The 19,436-nt window shown below is 52.1% G+C and overlaps 1 protein-coding gene across 3 annotated transcripts in view; it reads left to right on the top strand.

Moving 5' to 3' along the window:
• Positions 1 to 19,436, top strand: part of LOC139228665 (phospholipid-transporting ATPase ABCA1-like) — a 218,882-nt gene that overhangs the window by 137,161 nt on the left and 62,285 nt on the right. For all 3 annotated transcript variants that reach the window (XM_070859893.1, XM_070859892.1, XM_070859894.1), the window contains 7 exons: positions 209 to 413; positions 2,012 to 2,128; positions 2,753 to 2,924; positions 11,386 to 11,517; positions 14,211 to 14,350; positions 14,446 to 14,583; positions 15,502 to 15,716. In XM_070859893.1, coding sequence (XP_070715994.1) covers positions 209 to 413; positions 2,012 to 2,128; positions 2,753 to 2,924; positions 11,386 to 11,517; positions 14,211 to 14,350; positions 14,446 to 14,583; positions 15,502 to 15,716 — 1,119 coding nt within the window. The remainder of the gene's footprint in view (positions 1 to 208; positions 414 to 2,011; positions 2,129 to 2,752; positions 2,925 to 11,385; positions 11,518 to 14,210; positions 14,351 to 14,445; positions 14,584 to 15,501; positions 15,717 to 19,436) is intronic.

The following is a 19,436-nucleotide window of genomic DNA, read 5'->3' as shown; positions in this document are numbered from 1 at the left end:
GAAACCCAGTAGATTAAAGTTCCATCCCAAATTGCCCCTGAGGTAATCCATCCCCACCGTGCTCTCCCCAGACCCAGAATTTCAGGCCCATACTACAATCTTGGAAAAAAAAGTAGTGTTTTCATGATTTACCAGAAGTTTCCTATTGCTCATGGGATTAAGAAGTGCGTTAGATTGTTTCTGAAATCCCTTGCGTCTTTGCTCACAGAGCCTGTTGTCTCCGGTTGCGTTTGGTTTTGGATGCGAATATTTCTCTCTCTACGAGGAACAAGGAATTGGTATCCAGTGGTTCAACCTTGTCTCCAGCCCTGTAGAGGGCGACGCGTACAATTTTACTACTTCCATCATCCTCATGCTGTTTGACGCTGTCCTCTATGGCATTGCCACCTGGTACATTGAAGCAGTGTTTCCAGGTAATTCATTATTTTATCAAGTTGTATTATGTCCAGAGTGCAGTGCAAATGTCCCCTTGATCTAGCTGGCTAAATAAAAGACAAATAAAATTGTCAAAACAAATTTCATAAATTTGTTAACCAGATAAATGAAAATCCATTTGAAATTTGAAAACACTTCATCTACAGGAGCTTTTCTGAAGGCTCAGTTCATGAGTACATTGTACAGTGCAACATTGAGCCATACAGATCAGGAAGTCCCACGTTTCATCGCTGCTAAGTTAGCTGGCCTCAGTTGGGTGGTATTACGGAATCTGCATTTGGCCTCAATGTCTTGGGCTACGGAGAGGAATAATCCGTCAGGATTCCAGCTAGCCAATGATTGCTGCTGGAAGGTGCGTGTATAAACACTGGCTCAGAGCTAGTCTGTGATGGCCCCACGGTTAAATATCTTGCCAACTTGCACTATATAAACATGAAGAATGGTCACTTACATGATGTACTGGAAAACAGCCAGTACCCGTGAATTTAGTTCCAGCAAGAGTCAGCTTCTTAAGAAGAGGAAACAAAGACGACCATTCTCAGAAATTTATGTGCAATTAAAAAATTCAGTCGAACTTAAACCTGGCTGAATGCCATGGGTTCACATTTAGTGTCGTAGTGGTTGGTTATATTGGAGAATTCATTGATTTACATTAGCCAGTTCTCGTCCTCGTTTTCAAATCTGACCATAGCCTGGCTCTCCTCCCTACTTAGTGATCTCATGCTACAGGTCCCTGCTTACACCCTCTGTCTAACACTGGACATCTCCTCGAACACCAGGTTTCTCATCACTCCTTTCTTTACTCCTCTGCCATGAGACTGTTCCTTGTCCCCCCACACTACGATTGGCAGCTGTTTCTTTAGCTGGAATTCTCTAATGGTCCACATGGCTTAGTTGATAGCACTCTTGTCTCTGAGCCAGAAGGTTGTGGGTTAAAGTCACACTCCAGGATGTGAGCCCATAATCTAGGCTGACATTTCAAGGCAGTCCTGAGGGAGTTTTGTTGGAAGTGTCAACTTTCGGGTGAGACATAAAACTGAGGCCCCGTTTGCCTGTTTAGCTGGACACAAAAAATCCTGTTGCACAATTTGAAGGGCAGGGAGTTGTCCTTGTGCCTTGGCAAACATTTGTCCCTGAGAGCACCATCAAAAAAACAATTAACTGGGTCATCCATCTCATATTTGCTGTGGGACCTTACAGCGTGCAAATTGGATGCTGCGTTTATCTACATTGCAGTGACTGCACTTCGATAGTAATTCATTGGCTGCTGATGTTGCAATATAAATGCATGTTTTTTCTTAGCCGTTTCCTTCGGCCTTGCCACCTTTCTCTCTCCTTTCAAAAATCCTCCTCAAAATCCGCCTCTTTGATTCGTGCCTTGAGGTCACCATCCTAACTTCCCCGCTCCCCTTACATTTTCCCATGCTTGGTTTTGAATATATTTTTTCCCTCATTATTGTCAAGTGTTTTTCGGCATCATTCTGTACGTACAGAGTAGTATATGAATGGGAGCATTAGTTGTTGATAAGGTGTAGCAGATTCTGGTCCTGTTTTATTCCTGGATTTATGCTTGTAGGTCAATATGGAGTCCCCAAACCTTGGTATTTTCCTGCCCTCAGGAGCTACTGGTGCGGAGAGTTGCTTTGTAATGAGGATCCGTTTCAACTCTCCGATAATGGCAGCACCAATAAAGGTAAGGGCTTCAGAACCAAATCGCTCACGGCCACCATTTTGGATGTGTTGTGTTTTTGCGTGTGTCCAGTCATTTTAAGATCAACGGTTCCTTCAAGAGTATCTTACCAGTGTATGGTTGGCTTATATTCCAAAAATTGATCTTGGTAACGCGGCTGATATCTGACTACACCTTGTTTTACACTACAAGGTGGATTTGGAGTGCTGGATGAGACATTTGAACAACTGCGCTAAAGTCACCTTTACCACTACAGTTTTGTCTGTGGATTGCTGCTCGATACAGGCAGTCCGAGTAGTCAACTCTCTGCACAGTTTTTAAAAATAAAATTGGTGTGAATTCCGGGCCCAATCCAATCACGTGCATGATGAGGGGAAGCAGAAGGGAAACAAACAATATATTGATATTAATGTCATTTTATATTCACAGTCAAGTAAAAGAAGTCCCCCAACTGTTCCTCTCCCTGGGAATGTTTGCTCGATCAGTGTGTGGTTAGTTTAAAATGGCTGACCCATAGGAAACATGTGTTTAAGCTCAGGCCTTCTTGTTTGCGACTGACTGACCTGAGATTTTACAGAGTGAATCACATCTCGAAACATTTCTTTTTTCTTTGTGTGTTTCTTTCAGTCCATCTGGAGAAGGAACCAACTCACCTGACGCTGGGCGTATCCATCCAGAAGCTCGTGAAGGTTTACGGGAATGGGAAGAAGGTGGCTGTTAACGGACTTAGCCTCAATTTCTATGAGGGGCAAATCACCTCATTCCTGGGGCACAACGGGGCTGGGAAAACAACTACCATGTAAGACTTGTTTGATGGGTGGATGGGTATTGATTGGGATGGGTGGGGAGGGGGTGCCCTGCCTCGTAAGCAGTTTTTAATATTAAATAAACATTACAATGTTACAATATTTGATCCAATGATGGTAACTGCTGGCCACCATTATACCAGCAGGTTGTACCTTGCAGTCCTCCTGCTGTATTTGGGAGGATCTATCCCCCTCCCCCCCCCCCCTTTGTTATCCCCCTCGCCCCCCCCTTGTTATCCCCCTCGCCCCCCCCCTTGTTATCCCCCTCGCCCCCCCCCTTGTTATCCCCCTCGCCCCCCCCCTTGTTATCCCCCTCGCCCCCCCCCTGTTATCCCCCTCGCCCCCCCCCTTGTTATCCCCCTCACCCCCACCCTTGTTATCCCCCTCACCCCCACCCTTGTTATCCCCCTCGCCCCCCCCTTGTTATCCCCCTTGCCCCCCCTTGTTATCCCCCTCGCCCCCCCCTTGTTATCCCCCTCGCCCCCCCCTTGTTATCCCCCTCGCCCCCCCCTTGTTATCCCCCTCGCCCCCCCCTTGTTATCCCCCTCGCCCCCCCTTGTTATCCCCCTCGCCCCCCCCTTGTTATCCCCCTCGCCCCCCCCTTGTTATCCCCCTCGCCCCCCCCTTGTTATCCCCCTCGCCCCCCCCCTTGTTATCCCCCTCGCCCCCCCCTTGTTATCCCCCTCGCCCCCCCCTTGTTATCCCCCTCGCCCCCCCCCCCTTGTTATCCCCCTCGCCCCCCCCTTGTTATCCCCCTCGCCCCCCCCCTTGTTATCCCCCTCGCCCCCCCCTTGTTATCCCCCTCGCCCCCCCCTTGTTATCCCCCTCGCCCCCCCCCTTGTTATCCCCCTCGCCCCCCCCCTTGTTATCCCCCTCGCCCCCCCTTGTTATCCCCCTCGCCCCCCCCTTGTTATCCCCCTCGCCCCCCCTTGTTATCCCCATCGCCCCCCCCCTTGTTATCCCCCTCGCCCCCCCCTTGTTATCCCCCTCGCCCCCCCCCTCCTTGTTATCCCCCTGGCCCCCCCCTTGTTATCCCCCTTGCCCCCCCTTGTTATCCCCCTCGCCCCCCCCTTGTTATCCCCCTCACCCCCCCCTTGTTATCCCCCTCGCCCCCCCCTTGTTATCCCCCTCGCCCCCTCCTTGTTATCCCCCTCGCCCCCCCCTTGTTATCCCCCTCGCCCCCCCCTTGTTATCCCCCTCGCCCCCCCCTTGTTATCCCCCTCGCCCCCCCCTTGTTATCCCCCTCGCCCCCCCCTTGTTATCCCCCTCGCCCCCCCCCTTGTTATCCCCCTCGCCCCCCCCTTGTTATCCCCCTCGCCCCCCCCTTGTTATCCCCCTCGCCCCCCCCCTTGTTATCCCCCTCGCCCCCCCCTTGTTATCCCCCTCGCCCCCCCCTCTTGTTATCCCCCTCGCCCCCTCACTCCCTCCATTTGCGTTCATCCCCTCTCTATCCCCTTCTGTTTCTCTCCCTCTGGTGTTTTCTATCTGTCTCCCCTTCGTGTTCTTTCTCTCCCTCGTGTTTTCTCTCTCTCCCCCTCTCCCCGCCCCCCGCAGTTCTCTCTCGCTCCCTCCCTTGTGTTCTTTCTCTCTCCCTCATGCTCTCTCGCTCTCTCTCTCTCCCCCTCCCCCCCCCCCCCGTGTGTTCTCTCTCTCTTCCTTACCCCTTCTCGTTCTCTCACTCCCTCTTCCCATCTCATTTTCTCTCTCTCTCTCTCTCTCTCTCTCTCTCTCTCTCTCTCCTTCCCCCCCCCCCCTGTGTGTTCTCTCTCTCTTCCTCACCCCTTCTCTTTCTCTCACTCCCTCTTCCCATCTCATTCTCTCCCTTTCTCTCTCTCTCTCCCCCTCTTTCTGTCTCTTTCCCTTCTCTTTCTCTAGATCTCTTTTTTCATTTTCGTTCTCTCTCTCACCCGCCCTCTCCTGAAAGACATTATCTCAGTGATAGCCATTTTGGAATACAGTACAAAATAAATATAAAATTATGACTTATTGACAAATTCCGGCTATAAATCATGCACTCTGTCAGCAGGGACGAGCTTGGCCAGCTAATGTTGGTTAATTGGGGCAAAGAGCCTGGCAGGCTCTCCCTTTAAAACCGCTCCTTCTCCGGGCCTCCATTCAAAATAGTGGAATTATGCAAAAATGACATTTTCTGAAATGTTTCTTAGACCCTTTGTTAGAGTCAATGATTTGTTACGCTCAGGCCCAATGTCAATGGAATTCTCTGCCTCTGGGACTCTGACTCACTCTTTATGGGGAAGTATAGACATGGGCGAATTTTGTGCTGTGATGCCCCGTACCAAATCACTCCCCCTATCCCGTATTGAACTCATGTGATTTATTCATGTGTGAGATGATTTCTTTTGCAGCCAAACTGTGAGAAGAAAACTAGAGAGTTAAAGTAAAAGTGAAGATGCCTTTATCCAGCACCTTGTTGCAGCTGCGATAAATTTCAAGAGAGCTTCACAGCCAATGAATGACTTTGAATTACACCGACTTTTATGTAAGCAAATGTGGCAGCTGTTTTGCACACAGCAAAATCCTACAAACACCAATAAGGTCATAAAAATTACTGCACAGAAGGATGCCATTCAGCTCATCACACTTGTACTAGTGCTAGCTGAGACATTAATCCGAGGCCCCATCTGCCCTTTTCAGGTGGACATAAAAGCTCCCATGCCTCTATTTCGAAGAAAAGCAGGGGAGTTATCCTGGCCAATATTTATCCCTCAATCAACATAACAAAAACAGATTATCTGGTCATTATCACATTGCTGTTTGTGGGAGCTTGCTGTGCGCATATTGGCTGCCGCGTTTCCCACATTACAACAATGACTACACTCCAAAAGTACTTCATTGGCTGTAAAGCGCTTTGAGACGTCTGGTGGTCGTGAAAGGCGCTATATAAATGCAAATACAAGTTTTTTCTAGCTCTTCACTAAGCTCTCTAAGCATCTGATTTCCCTGCCCTTTCTCATTATCTTTTTGATAATGAATCAGTTTTTGGCGGTGTTGGTTAAGGAATGTGATATGTCCTTACTATACAGTATAAAAGCATATGAGGCCCATACTTGAGAAAAGGTCACTCTGTGACCAGTTACCTTTATTACCAAGACCTCAAGTGATGAAGGAGGGTGGAGCTTCCCCTTTTATACCTGAAAGTCCAGGTTAGGAGTGTCTCCCACAAGTTCACCCCTTGTGGTCAATGTTCTCAAGGTGTACAACTTAGGTCAGCTTATACATGGGTTACAATGATAGTTGAATACATGACATCACCTCCCCATCCCCTCCCACCCCCCAAAGTCTTATTGGGATCACAGGTTAAGTCTCTCTGGTGGTTAACGCTCCCTTGTAGAGCGCCTGAGTTGGGGCTCCGGTTGTTGGGTGCTGGCCTGAATGTCTGCTGTTTGCGGTGCCTCAGGCCTGTCTGGACTGCCCACAGTGACTGGGCTCTCCTCCTCTTGGTTCCGGTGTTCGGTCACCTGTGGTGGAGTGAATTCTACGTTGTGTTCTTCCTCTGCTTCTTCTATGGGGTTGCTGAACCTCCTTTTAGTTTAATCCACGTGTTTGCGGCAGATTTGCCCATTGGTAAGTTTAACTACCAAAACCCTATTCCCCTCTTTGGCAATCACAGTGCCTGCAAGCCATTTGGGGCCTGCAGCGTAATTAAGGACAAAAACAGGGTCATTGACATCAATACATCGCGCCCTCGCATTCCTGTCATGGTAGTCACATTGTGACTGATGCCTGCTCTCAACAATTTCTTTCATAGTAGGGTGTATAAGGGATAACCTGGTTTTGAGCGTCCTTTTCATTAGCAGCTCTGCGGGTGGAACCCCTGTGAGTGATTGTGGTCGGGATCTATTGGCCAACAGGAGGCATGATAAGTGGCTTTGTAGGGAACCCACTTGGATTCTGAGCATCCCCTGTTTGATTATCTGCACTGCTTGTTCCGCCTGGCCGTTTGAGGCTGGCTTGAATGGTTCTGACATGGTTAATTCCATTGCCTGCCATGAAGTCCTGGAATTCAGTGCTTGTGAAGCACGGGCCATTGTCGCTGACCAAGACAATCCGGTAGACCATGGGCGTGAACATTGCCTGTAGACTTTCTACCGTGGCAGAGGATGTGCTTGAATTTAAAATGGCACATTCAAGCCATTTGGAGTAGGTGTCTACTTCAACCAAAAACATTTTCCCCATGAAAGGACCTGAGTAGTCCACATGGATGCGTGACCATGGCTTGGCGGGCCAGGACCAGGGGCTATGGGGGGGCTTCGCTGGGCACATTGCCCAGCTGAGCACACGTGTTGCACCTGCAAACACAAAGTTCCAGGTCTGCATCTATCCCTGGCCACCAAACGTGTGACCTGGCAATTGCCTTCATCATGACAATGCCCGGGTGCTCATTGTGAAGTTCTCTGATAAACACCTCTCTGCCCATCTGGGGCATGACTACTCTGTTTCCCCACAGTAGGCAGTCGGCCTGAATCGAGAGTTCATCCTTGCGCCTGTGAAACGGTTTAAACTCCTCAGGGCATGCCCCGTACGTGGCTGCCCAGTCCCCATTCAAGACACATTTCTTAACTAAAGACAGTAGCGGGTCTTTATTTGTCCAGACTTTAATCTGACGGACTGTCACAGGTGAGCCTTCACTTTCGAAAGCTTCAACAGCCATGACCATCTCAGCAGCATGCTCAGTTGCCCCCTCAGTGGTGGCTAGTGGGAGCCTGCAGAGTGCATTGGCGCAGTTTTCGGTGCCCGGTCTGTGCCGAATTGTGTAGTCATAGGCGGCTAATGTGAGTGCCCACCTCTGTATGCGGGCCGATGCATTCGCGTTTATGGCCTTGCTGTCGGCCAAAAGGGACGTTAGGGGTTTGTGATCTGTCTCCAGCTCAAATTTCCTGCCAAACAGGTACTGGTGCATTTTTTTTTACTGCATATACACATGCGAGGTTTCCTTTTCTACCATCCCGTAGTTCCTTTCTGCCTCGGACAGACTTCTGGAGGCATAAGCTACCGGCTGTAACTGACCATTGGCATTAACATGCTGCAACACACACCCGACCCCAAAGGACGACGCATCGCAAGTTGAAACAAGTTTCTTACACGGGTCATATAATGTTAACAGTTTGACAGAGCACGCAATTTGTTGTGCTCCATCAAAAGCCCTTTCCTGGCTGTCCCCCCAGACCCAATCGCGACCTTTGCGTAGGAGCATGTGTAGCGGCTCTAAGAGCGTGCTCAATTTGGGAAGAAAGTTACCAAAATAGTTCAGGAGCCCCAGGAACGAATGCAGCTCAGTCGTGTTACGGGGTCTGGGTGCTCTCTGGATTGCTTCCGTTTTGGACGCAGTAGGTCTGATCCCGTCTGCTGCTACCCTCCTCCCCAGGAATTCTACCTCTGGAGCTAAGAAGACGCACTTCGCCTTTTTCAGTCGCAGCCCTACCCGGTCCAGTCTGCGTAGCACCTCCTCCAGGCTGTGGAGGTGTTCTTCAGTATCGCGACCCTTGATGAGGATGTCGTCTTGAAAAACCACCGTCTTTGGAATCGACTTGAGGAGGCTTTCCCATATTTCGTTGAAAGATCGCGGCGGCCAAACGAATCCCGAACAGACATCTGTTATACTCAAACAACCCCTTGTGTGTCGTGATGGTGGTCAGCTTCTTCGACTCACTCGCCAGCTCCTGGGTCATGTAAGCTGAGGTCAGGTCCAATTTTGAAAAAGGTTTGCCACCGGATAGCGTCGCAAAGAGGTCCTCCGCTGTCGGTAGCGGGTACTGGTCTTGGGGTGACAACCGATTGATGGTGGCCTTGTAATCGCCACATATCCTGACCGACCCATCCGCCTTGAGCACTGGCACGATCGAGTTCGCCCAGTCACTGAATTCGACTGGCGAGATGATGCCTTCCCTCAGCAGGTGGTCCAATTTGCCTTCTATCTTTTCCCGCATCACGTACGGCACTGCTTTGGCCTTGTGGTGTACTGGCCTGGCGTCCGGCTTTATGTGAATCACTACCTTGGTCCCCATGAAAGTGCCGATGCCAGATTGAAATAATGAGTCAAATTTGTCCAGGACCTGTGAGCATGATACTCGCTCCACAGAAGAAATTGCATTGACATCGCCCCATTTCCAGTTCATGACAACAAGCCAATTCCTCCCCAGTAGTGCGGGACCGCCCCCCGGGACAATCCAGAGTGGCAACCTGTTCTCCGAATCTTTGTGGGTCACGACTACCGTGGCGCTGCCTAGCACCAGAATGATCTCCTTTGTATATGTCCGTAGATGTGCGTCAATCGGCAATAATTTTTGGCCTCCTGGTCTTGGACACCCACAACCTTTCGAACTGTTTGATATTCATCAGGGACTGGCTGGCCCCCGTGTCTAGCTCTATTAATACTGGGATGCCATTGAGGAGCACTTTCATCATTATCGGTGGCGTCCTGGTATATGAACTGTATACGTGCTCCACATGAACTCACTGAACTTCAGCTTCCAGCGATTTCCCCCAGTATTTATTTGGCCTCGTAGGGCTTACATCGGGCCCGTCCTCCTCGTACATCAACCTGGCTGCAGGCTTCCTGCACATACGCGCCAAGTGACTGCTGACGTTGCAGTTTCTGCAGGTATATTGCTAATACCTGCAAGCTCTGGCTGGGTGTTTGCCTCCACACCTCCAGCATGAGCTGAAGGCCCCGTTGTTGGAAACAAAAGTTCCATTATCAGTCGATTGTCTCTGACTATCTCTGTAACTGTCCTTAAGCGCACCATTAACAGGTGTTGATGGCCCCATTACTGGCCGCATTGTTCATTGCGATGGCATGAATCGCCGTTCAGCTAGCCATTGTCTTTGTTGAATTCCCCCTTTGGGTTCGACTACATGCTGGGGCATGTCCGATTGCCCTTGTCTGCCTAGAGAACTGTGTGCCGCGTTAACAATGTTGACTCCCTGGTCGTTTGTCGCATTTGAGCCAAGATTTTTGTCATACATCATTCTGGTCTCTTCCTCCCCTGACACAAATGTCTGGGCTATCAGAGCCGCCGCTTCCAAGGTCAAGTCTTTGGTCTTAATTAGTTTCCTGAAAACCCCAGCGTGCCTGATGCCCTCAATAAAAAAAGTCTCGCAGCATCTCCGCTCTGCATGCATCTGGGAACTTACATAGGCTCGCCAGTCGCCGGAGATCTGCCACGAAGTCTGGAACGCTTTGCCCTTCTTGCCACCGGTGCGTGTAAAACCAGTGTGTCGCCATGTGCATGCTGCTCGCCGGTTTAAGGTGTTCCCCGATCAACTTACTGAGCTCTTCGAACGTCTTGTCCGCCGGCTTCTCTGGCGCTAGAAGGTCCTTCATCAGGGAGTACGTTCTGGATCCACAAACCGTCAGGAGATGAGCCCTGCGTTTGTCGGCCTAATCCTGTCCCAACCATTCCTTAGTGACACAACTTTGCTGTAGTCTCCCAATAAAGTCATCCCAATCATCACCAACACAGTACCTCTTTTCTGTGCTGCTCGTAGCCATGCTCGCGTGGTTTAAATCCCAGTTTCTCGTCGCCAATGATATGTCCTTACTATACAATATAAATACACATGAGGTCCATACTCTGTGACCAATTACCTTTGTTACCAAGACCTCATGTGAAGAAGGTGGGTGGAGCTTCCCTTTTTATACCTGAAAGTCCAGGTTAGGACTTGTGGTTAATGTTCTCGGTGTACAACTTAGGTCAGCTTATACATGGGTTACAATGATAGTTGAATACATGACAGAATGAATGTTGGGTAGGACACTGGGAGAGCTCCTTGTTCTTAAATAATGCCACAGGATCACAGGCCTGTCGATCCAAAGCTCCCTTTATTGCACTAGAGTGTAAGCCTAGTTTATCGGTTCAAGACCAGGAACAAGTTACGAATCCACAGCCTAACTTGGGTGAGAATGCTACCAACTGAGCCAAGCCGGCACCGTCATGCTGAAAACGCACAGTCATTCAGTCAGAACCTGAGAGAAAAGGTGGCACAATGTTTCAGGTGGGACCTTTCATCGGATACAAGAGGCACAGAGGGCTGGATATCGCTTCAAGGGCGCCTCAGCTAGGCTGCAAAGAGATTGGAAAGACAAAAGAGCTAAACATGCCTCCATAGAGTAATGGACTGTTAATGGGAGAACACAATAAGAAAATTGGAATGGGGGGAGGGACAAGTAGGCTTCCTGCATTTTTGAAGTCAGCATTAAGACCAGAGGGTTGATAATTATCCAGAAGGAAGATGAAATACTGTTCGTGACCGTTACCTTGAACAAGTTCCAACACAGGGTTTGCACTTTAAATATGAATGCATCTTTCCTCTCGCCAGATGCTGACATGCCTGCTGTTTATCTCCAGCATTTGCTGTTTAATGTTTTTGATGGCCTTTCTTTTTCTGCACTTCCATTATAGTCTAAAATTATGTTTGTTCTGTTCCTGCAAGGTCTATTCTGACAGGATTGTTCCCACCCACCTCTGGGACAGCCTATATTCTGGGCAGAGATATCTTCACCGAGATGGATACAATCAGAAAGTCACTCGGGATCTGTCCACAACACAATGTACTTTTTGACATGTAAGTATTTTTTTACATCACTAGATCATCAAGATAGATGTGGAGGAGACAGGCTGTCAGCCCAATCCAGTTTATTGATCTAGAAAAAGCTGCAGTCCTCCCAATTCCAGCACCCAGCATCCCTCATCCAACAGCAACAACAACTTATATTTATATAGCACCTTTAACATAGTGAAACGTCCCAAGGCGCTTCACAGGAGTATTATCAGACAGAAAATTTGACACCGAGCCGCATAAAGAGAAACTAGGACAGGTGACCAAAAGCTTGGTCAAAGAGCTAGGTTTTAAGGAGCATCTTAAAAGAGGAAAGAGAGATGGAGAGGTTTCGACAGGGAATTCCAGAGCTTTGGGCCCAGGCAGCTGCAGGCACGGCCACCAATGGATGAGCGATTCTAATCAAGGATGCTCAAGAAGGCAGAAATAGAGGAACACAGATATCTCTGGAGTGGGGTAAGGGGGTGGGGCGGAAGGAGATTACAGAGATAGGGAAGGGCGAGTCCATGGAGGGATTTGAAAACAAGTGAGAATTTTGAAATCGAGCACTTTGTTACCTCTAGACTTGATTATTCCAGTGCTCTCCTGGCCAGTCTCCCAAACCTGCACCTTCCATAAATTTGAGCTTATCCAAACCTCTGCTGCCCGTGTCCTAACTCACACCAAGTCCCACTCGCTCATCACCCCTGTGCTCGCTGAACTACATTAGCTCCCAGTTCGGCAACGCCTCGATTTTAAATTCTTATCCTTGTTTTCAAATCCCACCATAGCCTCGCCCCTCCTTATCTCTCCAACCTCCTTCAGCTCTACCACCTTCCGCGATCTCTGCACTCGTCCAATTTTGGCCTCTTTCTCCAATTTTAATCGCTCCAACGTTGGCAGCCGTGCTTTCAGCTGCCTGGGCCCCAAATCTCTCCGTCTCTACCTCTCTCCTCCTTTTAAGATGCTCTTTTAAACCTACCTCTTTGGTCAAGTGTTTGGTCACCTGTTTTAATATTTCCTTACGTGACTTGATGTCAAACTTTGTTTGATAACGTTCCTGTGAAACGCCCTGGGACGTTTTACAACGTTAAAGGCACTATATGAATACAAGTTGTTGTTGTAGTTGTTACCTAAAGAATTCCAAGTTTTTTTTTAACCTTTACCCTACCCAACTGTTGATCGCTCTTAGCAAAGATCATCCTCATATCCATCACAGGTTTGTCTTTTTCCAGTTCTAACCAATTCTCTAGCTCCCCTTCTTCACACTCCCCCTCTCCCAATGGCAATGACAAATGCTGTGGTACAGCCCATGGGTGCTAGTGCTTGTAGCCCACGAGTACTTTGTCCAAATAGTGAGTGTGGACATTGAAGGGCTGAAATTGCCCCCCCAGCCTGAGTGGGGGCGCTCCCACCCCGTTTTGTGTGTTTTTACCGCCGCGGTGGTTAGGGTCGCCTCTTGAGCAAAATTTCGCTCTTTGTTTTTTCCATTTGCATCCGAAACTTGCTCTTAATGGGGACGGATACGCGGCAGGGGCAACACCCGAGGGGCGGAAGTTGGGGGCAGTGCGGAGTGACCGCCGCGATGATGTCATCACAGCGCCGCGTCACCACGTCTCGCCCCTTCACTTAAAGGGGAGCGCCTTCACAATTTCAAAACTTGGACCCACTGGGCTACCAGGGAGGGTTTCGGCTGGGCCAGCGGCCGAGCACCCAACAGGGGGTGCCAGGCTGCCTGTTCATAATTGTCGGGCCGACATGACAGTCGGCCGACAAAAAAAAAACATGGCGGTTGTGAGCCGCACCGCTGTTGCAGAAGGCCTCAGTCTCACTGGACTGCCGGGCAAAAGCTTGTTTTGGCACCACCTGTTGACACCGGAAAGCAGCGGCCACACTGCGGGGTGCAATGGCCGCCGACTTTCCGCGGTGACCTGCTCCACCCCACCCCCGGCTACCAGGCCGAAGATTTTCAGAGCGGAATATCACTGTCGGGGCAGGGGCGGGTGGGGTACATCGGCAGTGCACACTGTGATGACGCCCTTAGCACAGATCAGCAACAGCGGAGCAGTGGCGGGGGTTGGGGGGGGGGTGGGGGGCGCGGGTCACCGTTGGGATAACACGGGAGTGGAATTTTGATAATGGCGGCCATTACATGACAAGTTGGTGACCATTGCGCTCCGCTGCATGGCTGCCGCTTTCTGGTGTTAACAGGCCTTAAGGGAAGGGGCAATTTCGGGCCCTAAGTGTCAGCAGCCTATTCAACCATGGAGATCATTATAACTTAATCTGTCTTCACCCAATGTCCACACATACTTATCCCAGCCGGTGGGTCACCGGATAGTGCTCAGGAGCAGTAAACCTCCATAGCCTGAAGCCACAGAGGCCAATTGTAGCAGCCCAACCTCTGCCCTGATCAAGATCAGTTCATGTAGTGCAAACCGAGAATAAAGGCCCAGGACCTTGCTGGACTGTGGGGTATGGGTACACTTGCCCACGGAACCAGTGAGAGAGCTGAGAAATGGATTCATTGCCTCTTCCTGACCAGTGAGCATAATTAAATGCACAGCTTCAATAGCAGAGATCTGAAATTTGATCCGAAAACCAGAGATTCAGTGACAGTTGCGTATCTATTTCAATCCGAGTCTGTAAAAGGCCAATGGAGAAGGGATGCTGCAGCGTTCAATAATCTGTTGTTTGTGATTGTTAAACCCATGTTTCAGACTGACTGTGGAGGAGCACATCTGGTTTTACGGAAGGCTGAAGGGACTGACTGAGGAGGAGGTTAATGAAGAAATTAAGCTGATGATTGACGATGTGGGTCTGCTGCACAAAAGTCAAGAACAAACAAAAAATCTCTCGGGTGAGGAGTCAGTGCTTCACGTTCCCCAGTGTCGGAGGACGCCATGTTATTTCTGCCTGAATGTCCCAATGTTCTGTTTGTGTGTTTGTTCCAAGGTGGCATGCAGCGAAAGCTTTCAGTCGCCATAGCGTTTGTTGGTGGGTCAAAGGTTGTTATTTTGGACGAGCCCACTGCTGGCGTTGACCCTTACTCCCGCCGAGGAATATGGGAGCTCCTGCTTAAATATAGGAAAGGTGAGTCCTGTAACAAATGACGATTGACTCGTTGGTGGGATGAATAAAACATGCTGATAATTGATCCACAATAGATAAGTGGGTATCCTGTACCTCGAAACCTTTCACTCTTTTGTGCCTAAGTTGCTGATGCAAATTTCAAATAACTGTGGCCAATTTTATTCAACGAACCAGGAAAATGGGCTTCTCAATGGGTCAGAGTTTCTTGTCACTTCAGGTCTCCGCCCTCTGCCCCCTCCAGGTCTTCCTCTTCTCCAGGTTTTTCCGCTCTCTCCCTAACGCTACTCCTGCCCTCGCAGTTGTTTCTGTGACCAAGGCATTTGTTGCTTTGCTGGTTACCAAGGCCAGTCAGTCTCCGAAGGTCACTTGGAGAAGTTGTTCTCCTGTCCCAAAATCAAATTTTAATCCAAGTTCGGGCTTTCTTCGTTGATCCTTTGAACTTTGCTTCAGAGCATCAAACTCAACCAAATCTCCCAAACAAATGCAAAATGACGCACTCATTTTCTGTCCTAAACCTTTGAGCTGTTGGCGGGGGTAAAGATGCTGGATGCCCATTTGGTACTTTTCCTATCTCTGCGCCCTGAGGCAGTGACTGTGCCGGGCTGTGTGAGTGTGGAGGGCAACATCGGCAAGGCCATGGCTGACCTCGGGGAGACCGTGGAAAGCGATCGGGAACAGGACTACCAGCTGATTACTTTCTCCCCCACCTCCACCCCCAGGGCTGCTGAGAGCAATTGTAGCAGCACTCGCTGCCATGTCGGCTGACATCAGCTCTGACATCAGCTCTGACATCAGCTCGCCCATCGCTGGCCAGCTATTTCATTTAGGAAATTTACTGCTTCCGCCAAGACTCTGTAACTGTTTATGGAGCTTTTTACAGGAGATTGCTTTTGCTAGTTGTGGTTTGTTGCTCTGCAGGCCGCACCATAATATTATCGACCCATTACATGGATGAGGCGGACCTCCTCGGGGACAGAATTGCCATCATCTCCCATGGAAAGCTCTGCTGCTGTGGATCTTCGCTGTTCCTCAAAAACCACCTGGGAACCGGCTACTACCTGACCTTGGTTAAAAAAGAGAACGACAAGACTACACCAGCCAGTTCCAGCAGCACCACCATCGGTCTGAGAAAGGTACCCTGGGAATTGGGCACTTGTCTGTCCTCGCTCGCTCTCTCTGTCCTCGCTCGCTCTCTCTGTCCTCGCACTCTCTGTCCTCGCTCGCTCTCTCTGTCCTCGCTCGCTCTCTCTGTCCTCGCTCTCTCTGTCCTCGCTCGCTCTCTCTGTCCTCGCACTCTCTGTCCTCGCTCGCACTCTCTGTCCTCGCTCGCTCTCTCTGTCCTCGCTCGCTCTCTCTGTCCTCGCTCGCTCTCTCTGTCCTCGCTCGCTCTTTCTGTCCTCGCTCTTTCTGTCCTCGCTCTCTCTGTCCTCGCTCTCTCTGTCCTCGCGCTCTCTGTCCTCGCTCGCTCTCTCTGTCCTCGCTCGCTCTCTCTGTCCTCGCTCGCTCTCTCTGTCCTCGCTCGCTCTCTCTGTCCTCGCTCTCTCTGTCCTCGCTCGCTCTCTCTGTCCTCGCTCGCTCTCTCTGTCCTCGCTCGCTCTCTCTGTCCTCGCTCTCTCTGTCCTCGCTCTCTCTGTCCTCGCTCTCTCTGTCCTCGCTCGCTCTCTCTGTCCTCGCTCGCTCTCTCTGTCCTCGCTCGCTCTCTCTGTCCTCGCTCGCTCTCTCTGTCCTCGCTCGCTCTCTCTGTCCTCTCTGTCCTCGCTCGCTCTCTCTGTCCTCGCTCGCTCTCTCTGTCCTCGCTCGCTCTCTCTGTCCTCGCTCGCTCTCTCTGTCCTCGCTCGCTCTCTCTGTCCTCTCTGTCCTCGCTCGCTCTCTCTGTCCTCGCTCGCTCTCTCTGTCCTCGCTCTCTCTGTCCTCGCTCTCTCTGTCCTCGCTCTCTCTGTCCTCGCTCTCTCTGTCCTCGCTCTCTCTGTCCTCGCTCTCTCTGTCCTCGCTCTCTCTGTCCTCGCTCTCTCTGTCCTCGCTCGCTCTGTCCTCGCTCTCTCTGTCCTCGCTCGCTCTCTCTGTCCTCGCTCGCGCTCTCTGTCCTCGCTCGCTCTCTCTGTCCTCGCTCGCTCTCTCTGTCCTCGCTCGCTCTCTCTGTCCTCGCTCGCTCTCTCTGTCCTCGCTCGCTCTCTCTGTCCTCGCTCGCTCTCTCTGTCCTCGCTCGCTCGCTCTCTCTGTCCTCGCTCGCTCGCTCTCTCTGTCCTCGCTCGCTCGCTCTCTCTGTCCTCGCTCGCTCGCTCTCTCTGTCCTCGCTCGCTCTCTCTGTCCTCGCTCGCTCTCTCTCTCTGTCCTCGCTCGCTCTCTCTCTCTGTCCTCGCTCGCTCTCTCTCTCTGTCCTCGCTCGCTCTCTCTCTCTGTCCTCGCTCGCTCTCTCTGTCCTCGCTCGCTCTCTCTGTCCTCGCTCGCTCTCTCTGTCCTCGCTCGCTCTCTCTGTCCTCGCTCGCTCTCTCTGTCCTCGCTCTCTCTCTCTGTCCTCGCTCTCTCTCTCTGTCCTCGCTCTCTCTCTCTGTCCTCGCTCGCTCTCTCTGTCCTCGCTCTCTCTGTCCTCGCTCTCTCTGTCCTCGCTCGCTCTCTCTCTCTGTGCTCGCTCTCTCTGTCCTCGCTCTCTCTGTCCTCGCTCGCTCTCTCTGTCCTCGCTCTCTCTGTCCTCGCTCGCTCTCTCTGTCCTCGCTCTCTCTGTCCTCGCTCGCTCTCTCTCTGTCCTCGCTCGCTCTCTCTCTGTCCTCGCTCGCTCTCTCTGTCCTCGCTCGCTCTCTCTGTCCTCGCTCGCTCTCTCTGTCCTCGCTCGCTCTCTCTGTCCTCGCTCGCTATCTCTGTCCTCGCTCGCTCTCTCTGTCCTCGCTCGCTCTCTCTGTCCTCGCTCTCTCTGTCCTCGCTCTCTCTGTCCTCGCTCTCTCTGTCCTCGCTCTCTCTGTCCTCGCTCTCTCTGTCCTCGCTCTCTCTGTCCTCGCTCTCTCTGTCCTCGCTCTCTCTGTCCTCGCTCTCTCTGTCCTCGCTCTCTCTGTCCTCGCTCTCTCTGTCCTCGCTCGCTCTCTCTGTCCTCGCTCGCTCTCTCTGTCCTCGCTCTCTCTCTCTGTCCTCGCTCGCTCTCTCTGTCCTCGCTCGCTCTCTCGGTCCTCGCTCGCTCTCTCGGTCCTCGCTCGCTCTCTCTGTCCTCGCTCGCTCTCTCTGTCCTCGCGCGCTCTCTCTGTCCTCGCTCGCTCTCTCTGTCCTCGCTCGCTCTCTCTGTCCTCGCTCGCTCTCTCTGTCCTCGCTCGCTCTCTCGGTCCTCGCTCGCTCTCTCTGTCCTCGCTCTCTCTGTCCTCGCTCTCTCTGTCCTCGCTCTCTCTGTCCTCGCTCGCTCTCTCTGTCCTCGCACTCTCTGTCCTCGCTCGCTCTCTCTGTCCTCGCTCGCTCTCTCTGTCCTCGCTCGCACTCTCTGTCCTCGCTCGCTCTCTCTGTCCTCGCTCTCTCTGTCCTCGCTCTCTCTGTCCTCGCGCTCTCTGTCCTCGCTCGCTCTCTCTGTCCTCGCTCTCTCTGTCCTCGCTCGCTCTCTCTGTCCTCGCTCGCTCTCTCTGTCCTCGCTCGCTCTCTCTGTCCTCGCTCTCTCTGTCCTCGCTCGCTCTCTCTGTCCTCGCTCGCTCTCTCTGTCCTCGCTCGCTCTCTCTGTCCTCGCTCGCTCTCTCTGTCCTCGCTCGCTCTCTCTGTCCTCGCTCGCTCTCTCTGTCCTCGCTCGCTCTCTCTGTCCTCGCTCGCTCTCTCTGTCCTCGCTCGCTCTGTCCTCGCTCGCTCTGTCCTCGCTCTCTCTGTCCTCGCTCGCTCTCTCTGTCCTCGCTCGCTCTCTCTGTCCTCGCTCGCTCTCTCTGTCCTCGCTCGCTCGCTCTCTCTGTCCTCGCTCGCTCGCTCTCTCTGTCCTCGCTCGCTCGCTCTCTCTGTCCTCGCTCGCTCGCTCTCTCTGTCCTCGCTCGCTCGCTCTCTCTGTCCTCGCTCGCTCGCTCTCTCTGTCCTCGCTCGCTCGCTCTCTCTGTCCTCGCTCGCTCGCTCTCTCTGTCCTCGCTCGCTCGCTCTCTCTGTCCTCGCTCGCTCGCTCTCTCTGTCCTCGCTCGCTCGCTCTCTCTGTCCTCGCTCGCTCGCTCTCTCTGTCCTCGCTCGCTCGCTCTCTCTGTCCTCGCTCGCTCGCTCTCTCTGTCCTCGCTCGCTCTCTCTGTCCTCGCTCGCTCGCTCTCTCTGTCCTCGCTCGCTCGCTCTCTCTGTCCTCGCTCGCTCTCTCTCTCTGTCCTCGCTCGCTCTCTCTGTCCTCGCTCGCTCTCTCTGTCCTCGCTCGCTCGCTCTCTCTGTCCTCGCTCGCTCGCTCTCTCTGTCCTCGCTCGCTCGCTCTCTCTGTCCTCGCTCGCTCGCTCTCTCTGTCCTCGCTCGCTCGCTCTCTCTGTCCTCGCTCGCTCTCTCTGTCCTCGCTCGCTCTCTCTGTCCTCGCTCGCTCTCTCTGTCCTCGCTCGCTCTCTCTGTCCTCGCTCGCTCTCTCTGTCCTCGCTCGCTCTCTCTGTCCTCGCTCTCTCTCTCTGTCCTCGCTCGCTCTCTCTCTCTGTCCTCGCTCGCTCTCTCTCTCTGTCCTCGCTCGCTCTCTCTGTCCTCGCTCTCTCTGTCCTCGCTCTCTCTGTCCTCGCTCTCTCTGTCCTCGCTCTCTCTGTCCTCGCTCTCTCTGTCCTCGCTCTCTCTCTCTGTCCTCGCTCTCTCTGTCCTCGCTCTCTCTCTCTGTCCTCGCTCTCTCTGTCCTCGCTCTCTCTGTCCTCGCTCTCTCTGTCCTCGCTCTCTCTGTCCTCGCTCGCTCTCTC

Source organism: Pristiophorus japonicus, chromosome 18 (assembly GCF_044704955.1).
Source record: "Pristiophorus japonicus isolate sPriJap1 chromosome 18, sPriJap1.hap1, whole genome shotgun sequence".
NCBI lineage: Eukaryota > Metazoa > Chordata > Chondrichthyes > Pristiophoridae > Pristiophorus > Pristiophorus japonicus.
Note: the sequence above shows the minus strand (reverse complement) of the source record. Positions and strands in the feature narration are given on the sequence as shown.